This window comes from Chiloscyllium plagiosum, unplaced genomic scaffold, assembly GCF_037043375.1.
Source record: "Chiloscyllium plagiosum isolate Xiang-an unplaced genomic scaffold, Cpla_swu_hap1 HiC_scaffold_35, whole genome shotgun sequence".
NCBI classification, from domain to species: Eukaryota; Metazoa; Chordata; class Chondrichthyes; order Orectolobiformes; family Hemiscylliidae; genus Chiloscyllium; species Chiloscyllium plagiosum.
The window spans coordinates 33,519,735-33,539,081 of record NW_028270173.1 but is presented as its reverse complement, the minus strand read 5'-3'; the positions used below and the strand labels follow the sequence as shown (position 1 = coordinate 33,539,081).

Here is a 19,347-nt window from a genome sequence, read left to right as displayed (position 1 = left end):
ACTGCCTCACAGAGCCAGGGACCTGGGTTCATTTCCACACCGTCTGGTGATTGTCAGTGCGGAGTTTGCATATTCTCCCCGTATCCACATGGGTTCCCTCTGAGTGCTCTGGTTTCCTCCCACAGTCCAATACTGTGCACAGTCGGTGCACTGTAGTGTCCAAGGATGTGCAGGCTTGATGGATTGGCCATGAGAAATGCAGGGTTACAGGGATAGGCTCTGAGTGAGATGCTGTTTGGAGGGGTGGGTGTGGGCTTGATAGGCTGAATGGCCTGGTTCCACACTGTAGGGATTTTATCTTCCTTTTACCTTCTCTTCAGTCTATCTGCAGTTAGTTTATACTGAGGCTGAATGCTCTCACCTCTAGATTATGTGTTTGCAGCCCCATCCTTGATACAAAAGGAGCATGATATCAATCCTCTGTTTTTTGGAATGCACAAAATATTGATAGACAAAATTAAGGTGCTGCAAAATTTAAACATCAATTAAATGCATTGAGAGATTCTTACTCCTTGCAAAGCAAAAATTTCAAATGGTGTTTGGTTAAGAACAATGTAATTCTAGTAATGTTATTTTAGGAACTTGTGGTTTTGAGGCCATGAGACATACATGCATATTCAATAATTCATGTAACTTCTTATTGTTACCTTCAGGTTTTTGTGTTGCGGAGCCGAAGACAATAAAGGTTTTCAAACCTTTCTTCATATCTTTGCGGCTACCGTATTCAGTCAAAAGAAATGAGCAACTGGAAGTGAGGGCGGTATTGTACAATTACCACTATGAAAAAATTAAGGTACCATTTTAAACTAATTAAGACTCTAAGATATAGGAGCAGAATTAGACCATTCAATCACAGCTGATATGTTTCTCAACCCCATTTTCCTGCCTTCTCCCTGTTACCCTTGATGCCCTTGATGATCAAGAACTTATCTATCTCTGACTTAAACTCAATGACTTGACCTCTGCAGTGCACGGCAGCAATGATTTCCACAGATTCACCACTCTCTGTTGAAGAATATCTTCCTCATCTCATCCCTTTACTCTGAGGCTGTGCCCTTGGGTTATAGTCTCTTCTACAGGTGGAAACATCTTCTCCACATCCACTCTATCCGAGTGGTGCTGGAAAAGCACGGCAGGTCAGGCAACATCTGAGGAACAGGAGAATTGACGTTTCGGGCATAGCCCTTTATCAGGAAATGTCCAGAAACGTCAAGTCTTCTGTTCCTTGGATGCTGCCTGACTTGCTGTGCTTTTCCAGCACTACAGTCTTGAGTCAGAGCTCTAGCACATGCATTCCTACTTTTTCCTATTTCTCAGTATTTTGTAAGTTTCAATTAGATTCCCCCCTCATCCTACTGATTACAGATCCAGATTCTTCAACCACTCCTCATTTGACAAGCCCTTCATCCCTGGGATTATTCTTGTAAACTTCCTCTCAGCCCCCTCCAAGGTCAGAGCATTGTTCCTAAGATACAGCACCCAAAACTGCTCACAATATTCCAAATGCACTCTGACCAGAGCCTTATACAGCCTCAGCAGTACATCCCTGCTCTTATATTCCAGTTCTTTTGAAATGAATGTTAATATTACATTTCCTACGTGCCAACTGAACCTGCATGTTAACCTGAAGAGAATTAAGAACGAGGACTCCCAGGTCCCTTTGTGCTTTTGATTTCCTAAGCCTTTCCCCATTTTGAAAATAGCATGCACCTCTACTCTGCTGACCAAAGTGAATAATCTCACACTTTCCCTAATTGTATTCCATCTGCCACTGCTTTGCCCACTCTCCTAGCCTGTCCAAGTCCTTCTGCATGTATAATGTGAATAGTTGTGGTCCCCGCACTGACCCCCACGCAAATCACCAGCTGCCATCCTGAAAAAGATCCATTCAACCCTATTCTCTGCCTTCGGCCAGTCAGCCAATCTATGCCAGCAAGGTAAAAAAAATGTCTGCAGATGCTGGAAACCAGATTCTGGATTAGTGGTGCTGGAAGAGCACAGCAGTTCAGGCAGCATCCGAGGAGCAGTAAAATCGACGTTTCGGGCAAAAGCCCTTCATCAGGAATACAGGCAGAGAGCCTGAAGGGTGGAGAGATAAGTGAGAGGAGGGTGGGGGTGGGGAGAAAGTAGCATAGAGTACAATAGGTGAGTGAGGGAGGGGATGAAGGTGATAGGTCAGGGGGGAGGGTGGAGTGGATAGGTGGAAAAGAAGATAGGCAGGTAGGACAAGTCATGGGGACAGTGCTGAGCTGGAAGTTTGGAACTGGAGTGAGGTGAGGGAAGGGGATGCCCTGGGGTTGAAGTGTTCCGAGGTGGAAGATGAGGCGTTCTTCCTCCAGGTGTCTGATGGTGAGGGAGCGGTGGTGATATTCAATCCCTCTACACCTCCAACCGCCATGACCAGGGACTCCAAGCCCTCCATTTCTTCCTCTCCCGACGTCCCCAACAGGACCCTTCCACCGACACTCTCATTCGTTTGGCCGAACTGGTCCTTACCCTTAATAATTTCTTCTTCGAATTCTCCCACTTCCTCAAGACCAAAGGGGTAGCCATGGGCACCCGTAAGGGCCCCAGCTATGCCTGTCTCTTTGTTGGCTACGTAGAGCAGTCCATCTTCCGTAGTTGCACCGGCACCACTCCCCACCTCTTCCTCCGCTACATCGATGACTGCATTGGCGCCACCTCGTGCTCCCGCGAGGAGGTTGAGCAATTCATAAACTTCACCAACACATTCCACCCTGACCTTAAATTTACCTGGACCATCTCTGACACCTCCCTCCTCTTCCTGGACTTCTCCATCTCCATTAATGACGACCGACTTGATACCGACATTTTTTACAAACCCACCGACTCCCACAGCTACCTGGATTACACCTCTCCCCACCCTACCTCCTGCAAAAATGCCATCCCACATTTCCAATTCCTCTGCCTCCGCCGTATCTGCTCCCAGGAGGAGCGGTTCCACCACAGAACACACCAGATGGCCTCCTTCTTTAGAGACTGCAATTTCCCTTCCCACGTGGTTGAAGATGCCCTCCAACGCATCTCGTCCACATCCCACCCCTCCGCCCTCAAAACCCACCCCTTCAACCGTAACAAGGACAGAACGACTCTGGTGCTCACCTTCCACCCTACCAACCTTCGCATAAACCAAATCATCCGCCGACATTTCCACCACCTCCAAACAGACCCCACCATCAGGGATATATTTCCCTCCCCACCCCTTTCCGCCTTCCGCAAAGACCGTTCCCTCCGTGACTACCTGGTCAGGTCCACGCTCCCCTTCAACCCACCCTCCCATCCTGGCACCCTCCCCTGCCACCGCAGGAATTGCAAAACCTGCGCCCACACCTCCTCCCTCACCTCCATCCAAGGCCCTAAAGGAGCTTTCCACATCCATCAAAGTTTTACCTGCACATCCACCAATATAATTTCTTGTATCCATTGCTCCCAATGGTCTCCTCTACACTGGGGAGACTGGACGTCTCCTAGCAGAGCGCTTTAGGGAACATCTCTGGGACACCCGCACCAATCAACCACACCGCCCCGTGGCCCAACATTTCAACTCTCCCTCCCACTCTGCCGAGGACATGGAGGTCCTGGGCCTCCTTCACCGCCGCTCCCTCACCACCAGAAGCCTGGAGGAAGAACGCCTCATCTTCCGCCTCGGAACACTTCAACCCCAGGGCATCAATGTGGACTTCAACAGTTTCCTTATTTCCCCTTCCCCCACCTCACCCCAGTTCCAAACTTCCAGCTCAGCACTGTCCCCATGACTTGTCCTAACTGCCTATCTTCTTTTCCACCTATCCACTCCATCCTCCCCCCCCCCCGACCTATCACCTTCATCCCCTCCCCATTGTACTCTATGCTACTTCTTCCCTACCCCCACCCTCCTCTCATTTATCTCTCCACCCTTCAGGCTCTCTGCCTGTATTCCTGATGAAGGGCTTTTGTCCGAAACGTCGATTTTACTGCTCCTCGGATGCTGCCTGAACTGCTGTGCTGTTCCAGCACCACTAATCCAGAATCTATGCCAGCACCTTGTCCCTCACATCAGGGGCTCTTATTCTATTGAGCAGCCTCCTGTGTAGCACCTTGCCAAAGGCCTTCTGGAAATCCAAAGAGATCATGTCCACAGCCTCTCTGCTGGTCAGCCATAAAAATGGTAGCCTCACAAGCCATTCCTACTGGTATATACATGACGGACAATGAGAGAGAAAAATAGTTTGCAGAAACCAAAATACATTCTCCAATGATATAATATTTGCAATTGAATCACGTGGAATAGTTCCTGAAATAACTGCACAGAGGCTGTCACCAAGTCACCATTTATTTACTTGTGCACACTGCACTGGAGTCAGTCCCCAGAACTGAGGAGATTCTTAATCCACTGTTTATTTTTTGTTTTCCAAACGCTCTATCAAGAAGGTGCCCACCTCTAATCCTCGTTTATGATTTTTTTAATGAGATTTTAAATCCTCTGTTTATATTTTTTTTATTTTATGAAACAGTACAAAATACAGTTAACAATAAACCGAAAGCAGCAGTTCACAAATAAAAACACAATATATAGGGGAAGGGGCAGTAAAGCCAAACCCAAAATCCCACCGTTCAACCAGTTACCAGGGAGATTAGGACAATCCCCAAATCCCACTTTCAGTCAAACAATCACAAACAAGACAATCCAATCAAATAAGAAACAGTGCATAGAACCCAGACCCAATATAGCTATTAAAAAGAGACCTGATACCCATCCACAAGACATACTAACCAGACTGCCCTTGGCTAACCTTCCTGCAGGACAATCATCGACCTTCTGGTCTCAGGTCGCCCGGCATACTGACTGACTCTCCCCAGGCCGGCTTTCCTCCAGGCTGGTCATTGGCCACCCAGCTCCCAGTCACCTCGCGTACTGACAGGACACTTTCCTGCAAGCTGGTTGTCAGTCTTCCATTCTCCAGCTGCCCTGTGTGTACTGACATCCCCTGTTTATATATTTTTTGTTTTTTTTCTTCTTCTTTTTTCCTTTTTCTTCTATTTACCCCCACACTACCGCCTAACTGCGGTAGTGCTTCTTTATTCCCCAGCATCCATGCTGTGTGTGTGCAAGTGTGAGACACAGTGAAAGACACAAGGTGTACAAATCTTTATTCCGTTTCCACCACCAGGAAGAAAAGAAATACCCAAGTGGCCAGTGACAAGCAGTGCCCTTCACATCAAAGGGCAATGCTGTGTGATCAAACAGTGAAGGGGAGGGGAGGGACTAAATCAAAATAGAGTTGGAGGGAGAAATGATGCACTCCACTCCCTGCGGCGCCCACCTCTCCCTGAACAACTCCAGGGGGTTGGTGGAGACCGCGTGCTCCTTCTCCAAGGACACCCGGGCTCTAACGTAACCCCGGAAGAGGGGCAGGCAGTCGGCCCTAACGACCCCCTCCACGGCCCGCTGCCTGGACCTGTTGATGGCCAGTTTGGCCAGGCCCAGGAGCAGACCCACGAGGAGGTCTTCACACCTGCCCTCCCTCCTCCATACCGGGTGCCCAAAGATCAGGAGCGTGGGACTGAAGTGCAACCAAAAACAGAGGAGGTTTTTAAGAAAGTCAAAAAGGGAGTGCATCCCCTGTTTATATATATTTTTTTAACCCCCACACTACCGCCTAAGTGCGGTACTGCTTTTTTTTCCCAGCACCCATGGTGTGTGTGCTCTTAGTGTTTTTATTTCTTATTTTTCTTTCTTTTTTCCCGCACTACCACCTAAGTGCGGTAGTGCTTATTTTATCCCCAACACCCATGGTGTGTGTGTATACGTGTGAGACACAGTGAAAGACACAAAGTGCACGAATCTTTATTCAAATTCCACCACCAGGAAGAAAAGAAACACCCAAGTGACCAGTGACAAGCAGTGCCCTTCACATCAAAGGGCAGTGCTGTGTGATCAAAACAGTGAAGGGGAGGGTAGGGACTAAATCAAAATAGAGTTGGAGGGAGAAATGATGCACTCCACTCCCTGCGGCGATCCCCTGTTTATATTTTTTTTTTTAGCACCCATGGTGTGTGTGTGTGCGCAGGTGTGAGACACAGTGAAAGACACAGTGAAAGACACAAAGTGCACCAATCTTTATTCAATTTCCACCACCAGGAAGATAGGAAAACACCCGGGTGGCCAGTGACAAACACTGCCCTTCACATCAAAGCGCAGTGCTATGTGATCAAAACAGTGAAGGGGAGGGTAGGGACTAAATCAAAATAGAATTGGAGGGAGAAATGATGCACTCCACTCCCTGCGGCGATCCCCTGTTTATATAGTTTTTTTCTGCGGATGATCCCCTGTCTTTTTCTATCTTTTTTCTTTTTCTTTTTTTTTTATTTTAACCCCCACACTACCACCTAAGTGCGGTAGTGCTTATTTTATCCCCAGCACCCATGGTGTGTGTGTGCAGGTGTGAGACACAGTGGAAGACAAAGTGCACGAATCTTTATTCAATTTCCACCACCAGGAAGATAGGAAAACACCCGGGTGGCCAGTGACAAACACTGCCCTTCACATCAAAGGGCAGTGCTATGTGATCAAAACAGTGAAGGGGAGGGTAGGGCTAAATCAAAATAGAATTGGAGGGAGAAATGATGCACTCCACTCCCTGCGGCGATCCCCTGTTTATATATTTTTTTTTCTTTTTTTTTTATTTTAACCCCCACACTACCACCTAAGTGCGGTAGTGCTTATTTTATCCCCAGAGCCCATGGTGTGTGTGTGCAGGTGTGAGACACAGTGAAAGACAAAGTGCACGAACCTTTATTCAATTTCCACCACCAGGAAGATAGGAAAACACCCGGGTGGCCAGTGACAAGCACTGCCCTTCACATCAAAGCGCAGTGCTATGTGATCAAAACAGTGAAGGGGAGGCTAGGGACTAAATCAAAATAGAATTGGAGGGAGAAATGATGCACTCCACTCCCTGCGGCGATCCCCTGTTTATATTTTTTTTTCTTTTTTTTTCTTTCCCCACACTACCACCTAACTGCGGTTGTGCTTATTTTATCCCCAGCACCCATGGTGTGTGTGTGTGCAGGTGTGAGACACAGTGGAAGACACAAAGTGCACGAATCTTTATTCAAATTCCACCACCAGGAAGATAGGAAAACACCCGAGTGGCCAGTGACAAACACTGCCCTTCACATCAAAGCGCAGTGCTATGTGATCAAAACAGTGAAGGGGAGGGTAGGGACTAAATCAAAATAGAATTGGAGGGAGAAATGATGCACTCCACTCCCTGCGGCGATCCCCTGTTTATATAGTTTTTTTCTGCGGATGATCCCCTGTCTTTTTCTATCTTTTTTCTTTTTCTTTTTTTTTTATTTTAACCCCCACACTACCACCTAAGTGCGGTAGTGCTTATTTTATCCCCAGCACCCATGGTGTGTGTGTGCAGGTGTGAGACACAGTGGAAGACAAAGTGCACGAATCTTTATTCAATTTCCACCACCAGGAAGATAGGAAAACACCCGGGTGGCCAGTGACAAACACTGCCCTTCACATCAAAGGGCAGTGCTATGTGATCAAAACAGTGAAGGGGAGGGTAGGGCTAAATCAAAATAGAATTGGAGGGAGAAATGATGCACTCCACTCCCTGCGGCGATCCCCTGTTTATATATTTTTTTTCTTTTTTTTTATTTTAACCCCCACACTACCACCTAAGTGCGGTAGTGCTTATTTTATCCCCAGAACCCATGGTGTGTGTGTGCAGGTGTGAGACACAGTGAAAGACAAAGTGCACGAACCTTTATTCAATTTCCACCACCAGGAAGATAGGAAAACACCCGGGTGGCCAGTGACAAGCACTGCCCTTCACATCAAGGGACAGTGCTGTGTGATCAAAACAGTGAAGGGGAGGCTAGGGACTAAATCAAAATAGAATTGGAGGGAGAAATGATGCACTCCACTCCCTGCGGTGATCCCCTGTTTATATATTTTTTTCTTTTTTTTTCTTTCCCCACACTACCACCTAACTGCGGTTGTGCTTATTTTATCCCCAGCACCCATGGTGTGTGTGTGTGCAGGTGTGAGACACAGTGAAAGACAAAGTGCACGAACCTTTATTCAATTTCCACCACCAGGAAGATAGGAAAACACCCGGGTGGCCAGTGACAAGCACTGCCCTTCACATCAAAGGGCAGTGCTATGTGATCAAAACAGTGAAGGGGAGGCTAGGGACTAAATCAAAATAGAATTGGAGGGAGAAATGATGCACTCCACTCCCTGCGGTGATCCCCTGTTTATATATTTTTTTCTTTTTTTTTCTTTCCCCACACTACCACCTAACTGCGGTTGTGCTTATTTTATCCCCAGCACCCATGGTGTGTGTGTGTGTGCAGGTGTGAGACACAGTGGAAGACACAAAGTGCACGAATCTTTATTCAAATTCCACCACCAGGAAGATAGGAAAACACCCGAGTGGCCAGTGACAAACACTGCCCTTCACATCAAAGGGCAGTTCCCCTGTTTATAATTTTTTTTTACTTACTACCACCTAAGTGCGGTAGTGCTTATTTTATCCCCAGCACCCATGGTGTGTGTGTGCAGGTGTGAGACACAGTGAAAGACACAAAGTGCACCAATCTGTATTCAATTTCCACCACCAGAAAGATAGGAAAACACCCAGGTGGCCAGTGACAAACACTGCCCTTCACATCAAAGGGCAGTTCCCCTGTTTATATTGGGTCAGCTAATGCCTCCTGATTGGCCCAAGTTAATAACCCCAATCAAGGATCTCCTAGTCAACAGGATCCACTTTGTTCCAATCACTAAAGTTATGATTCTGTATTATGTCTCTCATGAGACATGTGCAAGCAATGTATTGAAGGTCTGCAGTCGGTAAATAAACAAACAAACTTGAGCCCAAAGCCCTGAAGACCTTAGACATAGGAGCAGTTGAAGGCTATTCAGCCCATTGAGCCAGCTCCACCATTCAATGAGATCATGGCCGATCTGATAATCCTCAACCCTACTTTCCCGTCTTTTAGAATCTGCCTCTCTCAGCTATGAAAATAATCATGACCCAACCTCAACAGCCCTCTGCAACAGAGAATTCCATGGACTCACACCCTCTGAGGGAAGAAATTCCCATGCAAACAAAAAATGACAACTTTGCATCAACTTTCAAACCAGTTAGAATCCTTTGGAGGTGTAAATCAAATGTAACCTTACGTTGCAAAAGAAATAAAGGCTGGTGTGGCAGAAGATATTAGTTGGAATGGGAAGAATCAAGGGGAACAAGAATTGCTCCTCAAACTGAAATCGACATAATTCAATTGATTAACAGGGGAAATGCTGCTTCAAAAGCAATGATAGACTTCACATTAAGTAGACAGTACAACACAATAGATCCCACAAACCTTCCATCAGATATGGTCTAAAAGTCTGCAAAGTCCAAGATATTCTTTTCCAAATAGTCTCTTGATTCCTTTGTCACGTTGCGTGAGACATGAGTCAAATTCTACAAAATCATTTTGTTTTAATTTAATCATGGAAATGTGAGCGTCACTGGCTAGGCTAGCATTTAATACCCATCCCTGATTGCCCGGAGGGCTTTTAAGTGTCAACTACAGGATCATGGGCCTGGATTCACCTACAGGCCTGGCGAGGTAAGGATGGCAGATTTCCCTCTCTCAAGTGGACCAGATGGGCTTTTGTGGCAATCAACACTGGTTACCTTTAGGCCAGCTCTTGATTCCAGATTTCAAGCCTGAATTCAAATTTCACCAAGGCGGGATTCAAACTCAAATCCCAGAAATTTGGCCAACTTTTGCTGGCACAGTGACATTACCACTGTCACTGTCTTTGCCCTTGCGCACATGAGTTTTGCTGTCATCAGAAAGGGACATTTCTGCGAACCTTCTCTTCTTTGGGTCATGTCAGTGTTCCTTTTTCACCCAACCAGCTAAGAGCCCCCAGGCCTCATTGCTTCTGGTCAGGACCATTTCACTCTAAACTGTTGACAAAAACTTCCAGGTCTCAGATTTTCTTTTTGCAGCACCCCTTTACACATCCGTTGCGCATTAGCAGGCACCAACCTCTTCCTAAAAAGCAAAATGTTTTCCTCGGACCATCACAAGTCTCTGATTTTTAATTTGGCTTGACTTATTATTGTCACACGTACCTCGATACAGTGAAAGGCTTTGTTTTGTATGCAGTACAGGCAGATCATACATACAAAGTTCTCAGGGTAATAGAACAGAGCAAGGAATGCAATGTTATGGTTGTAGAGAAGGTGCACAAACAGCGAGATCAACACTTCAATTTGAAATTTGAGAGGTCCATTCAGAAATCTAATAACAGCGGGGAAGGAGCTGTTCTTGAATCTGTTGATAGGCGTATATAGGCTTGCAAGATTCTAAAAACTTGACAACTCAGTTGGCTTTAATTCTCACCTCAGGCTCAAGCTGTCATCTACATAGGGAGATGGGTCACATGTGCACTTCCAAGAAATGATGTCATGACCAGGAAAGCAAATCATTCTTTGGCTCCTGTCAGAGTTATTTATTTCAATTAGATTAAAAGACTTTTTTTTGTGCAAAATTCCCCTTTCGAAATTTTCATCCTTTATATTGTTATTTACCTCAGTTGGAGATTAATCAGGATGCAGGAAAAGTTGGCCATTTATTTTACATCTGACCTGATATAATTCATGTCATGTGGGAGGGTCTGAAGCTGATTGCCAAACCGATCCTCTCAGCTATTGATCAGTTTGTTAAATGTACCTTGGAAGGGAATAGTATATTGGGGGCGCTGCAGATAGATAGTGCAGAAAGAGGCTATTCAGCCCATTAATTCTTCAATGACCCTCTGAAGAATATCCTACCCAGACCACTCCCTCCCTTACCATGGCTAACGCACCTATCCTTGACATCCCTGGAAAACTATGGGGCAATTTAGCATGACCAAAATACTTAACCTCCACAACTTTGAACTGCAGGAGGAACTCCACACAGACACAGGGTGAACATGCAAGCACCACACAGACAGTCGCCAGAGGCTAGAATCGTATCTGTGTCCCTGGTGCTGGGAGGCAACCATGCTACACACTGAGCCACCATTCCACCCAGTCAGATATGCTTATGTTAATACATAAATGAAATGGATAAGCTATTTGCCCTCCCAGGTGAATGAATATTGCTAAGAAGAGTAGAGATAATGTGTCCAGGGAATATCGCTAAAAGCAATTGTCTAGGTTTGTGGGAGATCATTGATCACAACTGAGTGTTGCTACCCAAATTGCAATGTCATCTACACTTTAAAAGTACTTTGTTGGCTGAAATGTGCATCGAGGCGAAGCAAGGTGAATAAAGGTGCAATGTAAATTTTAGTCATTCCTTCCTTATCTGGTAGGAAAGGACTCTACCACATCTCCCCCATTATAGGGAAAATACCACCTTCCACTTCAGTCGGTGAAACAGCTCACTGACAAAATATATATTTAAGGATATGTAAATTTATGCCATCAAATTGTGGGTTTAGTGCAGTGGAAAAGCCCCCACACTGCAAGAAATTGAATCAAACCATCTCTCTCTCTCTCTCTCTCTGTGTGTTTCTGTTACCTGGATGGTGAAATCAGAAATTCTCCAGTAACTAGTTGTCACCTCTCACATTTTCCTGTGAATCCCCATGAAAGAAGGAAGAAAACAAAGACAGTAAAAGGGCAAATTCTCAACTAGGGAAGGAAAGAGATGTGCAAACAACATGTTAACAACAGCAAAATGAAAACTGGAAGGAATTGGAAGAGACTGAAAGAAATAAGACATCACCTCCTGTAGGTCAGACTGGTGTGATAGATATTTCACCATGAATTTCTTTGTTTCTTTTCCATCATTAATACGCATGCCCTGTAATTATTTTTGAGAAATGAGCCAATTATGACCTATTTTGAATGGCTATGACCTACTTTGTTGCATTGAAATGGACGCAGTGCATGCAAATGTTTTTTCTGCTTGTAAAGATAGGGCCTTGTGTGGTGCTATATGTAGCTTCCAGTATGTGCACGTGTGCATTGTGTGCACTGCAAGCCTGACTGCCAATTCTAAATTGGCTATCAGTGTAATCCCCCACACACTCAGAATTATTAAGCAAATGCTGTCCAATTGCAGAATCATGTCTAAAGTTGGACTCTGCGCTGCGAGCTATGCAATCGTGAGTAGTTTGGGAATGGCCAATAACTTGTTTGGTGCAAACAACCAAAGGGATTTACTGTTTGATTCAATACAGCGATATTTGGAATGTCCAGCCTTCCTACCTGGCATCACACTGGCACTGAAATTCGCATACCACATTAGTCTGGCTTTAGTGTTAAAGGCAAATTACCTTTTCAGCTTTGCAACAGCATCATGTTAGTGATGAGCACCATTTGAGTTTCTAGTTAGCTTTAGTTGCAGCTTAAATCATTGAGGTACTGTATCTTTATAGGGTAATCTGAGGTAAACTGGGTACTCCTCAGGAACAAGAGTCCCTGTGTGGCATACAGCAAGAATCAATCTTCTCATGATGGTCATTATCCCTCAGGATGGCTAGATGTGCCCTATTTCAACATTAAGAAATCCACTAACTAACCAGCCTGCACTGTCTTCTCAGAAGATATAAAAGTCAATTTCCCAGACGAACTGGTAGTCTTGAGAATTGTCCTGATGTATGCAACATGTAAACATTCAGTAAAATGTATCTTTTGTTCAACAATGCTCTATTTTGTTTCAATGTCATTTGTGTTAACCTCACACCTTTTGCAATGCAACCAGGTGAAGGTATATATGAAGCCCGTGGATAACCTTTGCAGTCCTGCCACAGGCGGGAATCATGAAAGAACTGTGACAGTTCAAGCATACTCAGCCGTTCCCGTATATTTCTCTGTGGTTCCTCTAACCATTGGCGATATGCCCATCACAGTAATCGTATACAGCGTGGGTGATATCCAAATAAGTGACGCTGTTATGAAGAAACTGAAAGTGCTGGTGAGTGAATGTTTCTTTGCTCTATATTATAAATACTTACCAATAAGAGTTCTTTGGCATGAGTGCAATTTATGCAGTGTTACTGAAATAGTAGGTGTATCTTAATGATGTTGGACTATGGAGTCAAATCTCCTTTCAATGGCCAAGGAATATAATTTGGATTAACTAAATGATATTTGAAATCACGTTTTACTGGCATCAGTGAAGTTAACATTGAATTCCCAGACTGGTGTAAAAATAATGTGCTTGCTTCTGTTGACTGTCCTGATCTGTAGACTAGATTCCCTACAGTATGGAAGCAGGCCCTTCAGCCCAAACTGACCCTCTGAAGAGTAACCCACCCAGACCCATTCCCCTACATTTACCCCTGACTAATGTACCTAACACTATGGGGCAATTGAGCTTGGCCAATTCACCTGGCCTGCACATCGTTTAGATTGCAGGAGGAAACCGGAGCACCCGGAGGAAACCCACACAGACAGTTGGCCGAGGCTGGAATCGAACACAGGTCCCTGGTGCTGTGAGGCAGCAGTGCTAACCACTGAGCCACTGTACCACCATCTGGCAGCTAAACCAGCAAGTGTCTGAACTGTCTTCTGAAATACTTGGACTTAAGAATTGGACTCACCCTACCTTTTTGTCGGAGTATGCTGGAATGCACGATTACTGTGAATAAAAACCCAATTCAGATTCTCGATAGCTGAACATTTACAGTACTTACAATGCACTCCAGCTTTAGTTTGTGATGCACTTAAGCAGGTCTTAACTGTCAAAAAATGTTAGCAAGTTAAAAAAAACATGACAGAGCAAAATGCTACTCTTGTTGGAAATCCGAAATCAGAAAAAGTGATGGAAGGTCTGGTATCATAGAATCCCTACAGAGTGGAAACAGGCACTTCAGCCCAACAGGTCCACACGGGACAGTATCCCACCCAAACCCATTCCCCTACCCTACATTTAACCCTGACTAATGCACATCCCTAAACACTGTGGGTAATTTCCCACAGCCAATCCACCCTACCCTGCACATCTTCGGACTGTGGGAGGAAACCGGAGCACCCGGACAAAATCCATGCAGACAGGGAAGAATGTGCAAAATCCGCACAGTCGGTCACCCGAGGCTGGAATCAAACCTGGGTCCCTCTGAGGCAGCAGATCTAACCACTGAGCCACCGTGTTTTTTTCTGGACCCACTGAGTACCCACCAATCATGCCCTGAGCCACCCCCTCCATGCCTTTCCTATCCCTATCTGTCACCACCTACTCCACTCATAAAAGAAACAGGGCTAATATTACCTGTTTGTCATCTCTATTTAAATAATGTTTTCCTAATATGCATGTTTTCTTTTTTGAAGTTTTTTCCCTGTGATTTTTGAGAAGATTTGCAGCTCAGGTTGAGGTTCAGGTTGGTGGTTTGCTCACTGATCTGGTACGTTTGTTCTCAGACGTTTCGTCACCATGTTAGGTAACATCATTAGTGAGCCTCTGGTGAAGTGCTGGTGTTCTGTCCTGCTTTCTATTTGTGTCTCTTTGTCTGTTAAGGGTGAGTGATGTTATTTCCAGTTCTTTTCCTCAGAGTTTGGTAAGTGGCATCCAAATCGATGTGTTTATTGAGTTCCGGTTTGAACGCCAGGCCTCTAGGAATTTCCGTGCATGTCCTGTGCGCTAGGACAGAACACTTAGCTTCAAGGGAAGCTCACTGATGATGTTCCCTAGCATGGTGATGAAATGTCTGAGAACAAACCTACCAGCTCAGCAAGCAAACTTACAACCTGAGTTTTGTTTCCTTTATTCACTCACAGGATGAGGCAACATCCTGTGGCTAGGCCCAGCATTTATTACCCATCCCAAATTGCCCAGAGGGATAGTTAAGAGTTAACCACATTGTTGTGGGTCTGGAATCACATGTAGGCCAGACTAGGTAAGGTTGGCAGTTTCCTTCCCTAAAGGACATTACTGAACCAGGTGGGTTTTTTTCCAGAGTTTTTTTTAATAGAATTCAAATTACTCCATCTATTGTGACAGGATTACAACCAAGGTCCCTACGCCATTACTTGGGTCTCTGGATGAACAGTCCAGTGATCTTACCACTAGGCCATCATCTCCCCATTTACTTACTGCAGACATCATCTCAAGTTAAAGGTAACTGGAAAATGTTGAAATTAATGGAGCAAAAACCTTACATTATTTTTTTTTCTGAGAATATAAGTTCGAAAAATATCTGTTTCATTAAATTCAAAATGGGTGAAATCGGACACATGATGGCACTTTGTCCTAATGCATTGATACTAATGTCCTTTAAGGCAGGAAATTGCCAACCTTACCTGGTCTGGCCTACATGTGACTCCAGACCCACTGCAAAGTGTTGACTCTTAACAATTTGGGATGGGCAATAAATACAGGACTGGCCAGCAATGCCATCATCCTGTGAATGCATAAAAAAACAACCATTGCTCAGCTCTGTTACATTTGGTGGAAATAATTGTGAGCTGGTGCACGAAATGAGTGAGCTGCCTCTCCTTCAAGTGACCACGTACAACCTTACCTCTTAACGTTTGCAAAGTAGGTGACTGTCAACACAAGGATCAAGTGGATTATAAATCATTGATGTGACTAATTGAGCATCCAGTTTGCAGTACACTTCATTCTCAAAGACTGCAGTACTACTCTTTTATGGGTGATTAGATTACTTACAGTGTGCAAACAGGCCCTTCGGCCCAACAAGTCCACACCGACTCTCCGAAGGGCAACCCACCCAGATCCATTCCTCTATATTTACCCCTTCACCTAACACTACAGGCAATTTAGCATAGCCAATTCACCTAACCTGCACATTTTTGGACTGTGGGAGGAAACCAGAGCACCCGGAGGAAACCCACGCAGACACGGGGAGAATGTGCAAACTACGCACAGACAGTTACCTGAGGCAGGAATTGAACCTAGGTCTCTGACGCTGTGAGGCAGCAGTACTAACCACTGAGCCACCGTGCCACCCATTGATTTAACAGGAAATAGCACAATGGTGATCCAAATTGCTTCCCTCAGTGCAGTGAGACCTCTCTGAGTCAGAACTGTCTGTCCCACAAGTAGGTGGCTCAGTGGTTAGCACTGCTGCCTCACAGCACCAGAGTCCCAGGTTCGATTCCAACCTTGGGAGACTGTCTGTGTGGAGTTTGCACATTCTCCCTGTGTCTGTGTGGGTTTCCTCCAGGTGCTCTGATTTCCTCCCACAGCCCAAAGATGTGCAGGTGAGGTGAATTGGTCGTGCTAAATTGCCTATAGTGCTAGGTGCATTAGTAAGAGGGAAATGGGTCTGGGTGGGTTACTCTTTGGAGGGTCAGTGTGGACATGTTGGGCTGAAGGGCCTGTTTCCACTCTGTAGGGAATCTAGTCTAGTTTTCCTCACTGGAATTGTGAATGTCTTGACTTTTGTTCCAGGGGGAGGGTGTCTTGAAGACAGAAGAACAAAGTATTCCCATTGATCCACGTGGCAAGTATTGCATTCCATTTAGAAATCAATTTCATGTCAAAAGGCAACAGAACTTCTTCATGATCATTTTCTTTTCTCTGTTTTGTTATTAGTGAAGAGTTCCTATCAGGTGTATGAACCAAAACCTTCCAACATGGTTCCAGACACCAAGTCCTACCTGTACATCCGCGCAAGAGGTAAACAAAACTTCACAGCTGGAAGAGGGATTCTGAGTTCAGTTATCAATTGGGAGGTTAACCTTGTATCACCAGGAAAAATGGGACTGTCTTTCCTTAAATTTTGGTTCGTAATTGTAGTTGAGATTCGAGAAACTGCACAGGGAGCTGAGCCGTTGAGGAGCTGACACAAACTCATTGGAAATGAGAGGAGAAAGGGCCTTCAGTGTCAGGCCAGACACAAAGTGTTGATGCTGTCGTAAGTCAGGCCCAGGAGATGACTGGCAGTGCGTCATTGTAACGTCCTGTGTCAGATATCTTCATTGGACTTACTGTTCATTAAGGTAGGTAGGACAGTAGAGAAGGTGTTTGGTACACTTGCCTTTATTGGTCAGTGCATAGAGTATAAGAGTTGGGAGGTCCTGTTGCAGCTGTACAGGCCACTTTTGAAATATTGCAGGTAAGTCTGGTCTCCCTGCTACAGGAGGGACGTTGCGAATCTGTGGAATTCCCTGCCCTGTGAAGCAGTTTAAGCTGCCTCATTGAACTTTTTAAGGCAAAGTTAGATTTTTAAACAGTAAAGGGATTAAGGATTATGATGAGTGGGTGGGTAAGTGGAGCAGAGTCCACAAAAAGACCAGCCATGATCTTACTGAATGGCTGACCGGGCTTAAGGGGCCAGTTGGCCTACTCCTGCTCCTATTTCTTACGTTCTTATGTTCGTATGACTTACTTCCTGATCCTAACATGAGAAGGATGGAGGTTTACCGATTAAGTTTTCAATCCTTTCCACATCTCTTTAGATGCTGAAGCTGTCTATGTCTGTGTATGGAGAGGTCAGGGCAAGGCTTGGGCTGTTAAGTTACTTGGACCACACAAGAGCCAAGGCAATGACCAGCTCCAGACAGTGGAGAATATTTCAGAGAAAATACAGCCTGGTGTAGGAATATAAGATATCACCTCAGTAAACCAAGCTTGCTCGATATCACAGAGATGCTCAGGATGTCCATTGACTACTTGCATTACCAAACATACACAATATACAATGGGGGTGGCAGGATGGCTCAGTGGTTAGCAACGCTGCCACACAGCACCAGGGACCCGGTTCGATTCCAGCCTTGGGTGACAGTCTGTGTGCAGTTTGCACATTCTCCCCGTGTCTGCGTGGGTTTCCTCCGGGTGCTCCAGTTTCCTCCCACAATCCAAAGGTGTGCAGGTCAGGTGAATTGGCCAGACTAAATTGCCCATAGGGTAAGGTACATGAGTCAGGGGTAAATGTAGGGGAATAGGTCTGGGTGGGTTACTCTTCGATATGGACTTGTTGGGGGGGAAATGGCCTGTTTCCATACAGTAGGGAATCTAATCAAATCGAACTGTGCCTCTTACCCTGCTTTGAAGAGAGCTGGTGATTCCAGTATAGAGTGAGGAGAGTTTTTCCACACGCCCACTTGGAATTGCTAGTCTTCCCTGGGCAAATAGATCAATGAGAAACTAGCCCTTGTGAGGTTTCAGAAAGGATTCATGAGAATGTTTCCGAAGATGAGAGACTTCAATTTTCTGGTTTATAAGGACAGTAGAGAGGTTATTTGATAGAGGTGTTCGCACACTCATGAGAAATCTAAACAGAGAGAAATGAGTACAGAAGCAGAACAAATACAGAACACCAACTTCAGACAATTGGTAATTGGATTCCAAGTAAACTTGACACGTCTTTTACGATACGGCTGGAGAAACCAGGGTCTTGTTTTCAGATCTTCAGCATCTGCAGTTCTTTAGTTTTATTATATGAGAAATCTTTCCTATCATGCATCTTCTGTATTGTGAGTATATATTCATTACAAGTATACTCCTGAGACCAGCAAGTGGTTTTTCCACGTGCAAGACTCCATAGTGAGGTGACTGAATAAGGCTTTTTGACCACTCAAGTGGTTGGCCAGACCACTTCACATCCGGCGATTGGCCTAACCCTATTGAACTCTTAATGTTTCTATGGTGAAGTATGTCATTCATGCTAACACTCACACGCGAGGGGGAAAACTCTCAGTTGGGGTTGTTGCCTTCCAGTTTCATCTGCCTGAGTCCCCAACTCTCTCCCTGTGGCTTTCCCCCAGCCTAAAGGCAGTATGTGCAAAGTCCACCTGCAACTGGAGCTTCAACTTACTATCCAAGGCTTTCTGAAAGGCACACTGTGTCAGTTCTTATTTGAGTCAAAAAGTGTGGCACTGGAAAAGCACAGCAGGTCAGGCAGCATCCAAGAAGCAGGAGAGTCGACATTTCGAACGTAAGCGCCACGTTGGCTCTCCTGCTCCTCAGATGCGGCCTGATCTGCTGTGCTTTACCAGCGCCACACCTTTTTGACTCTGACTCTCCAACACCTGCAGTCCTCAGTTTCATTCAGTTTATATCTGGTCAGGCCCGGACACCCAGTTCCTCCCTTGCACACAAGTTCAGATAGACCACCTTTTCGTTAAGCAAAAACAGAAGCAACGCATTTCGAAACTTTGCCCAGCAGTCACAAGGTCACACACTTTACATCTTGTCAGCCGGCTGTGGTCCTTACTTCAAAAATCCCTGTGTCAGCCAAGAATGGACTGTCAAGCATGATCTGCAGATGCATACGCACGTACTAAAGACCACAAACAAAATACGAGAAAGGGTCACAGGACCTGAAACGCTTACTTTCTTCATAGAATCCCGACAGCG

At 45.3% G+C, this 19,347-nt stretch overlaps 1 protein-coding gene across 1 annotated transcript in view; it reads left to right on the top strand.

Moving 5' to 3' along the window:
* The window catches only part of LOC122541325 (complement C4-like), a 158,027-nt gene that overhangs the window by 62,654 nt on the left and 76,026 nt on the right, over positions 1-19,347 (top strand). Inside the window, exons 20-23 of the mRNA XM_087979485.1 lie at positions 654-793; positions 12,787-12,999; positions 16,438-16,489; positions 16,582-16,665. Coding sequence (XP_087835611.1) covers positions 654-793; positions 12,787-12,999; positions 16,438-16,489; positions 16,582-16,665 — 489 coding nt within the window. The remainder of the gene's footprint in view (positions 1-653; positions 794-12,786; positions 13,000-16,437; positions 16,490-16,581; positions 16,666-19,347) is intronic.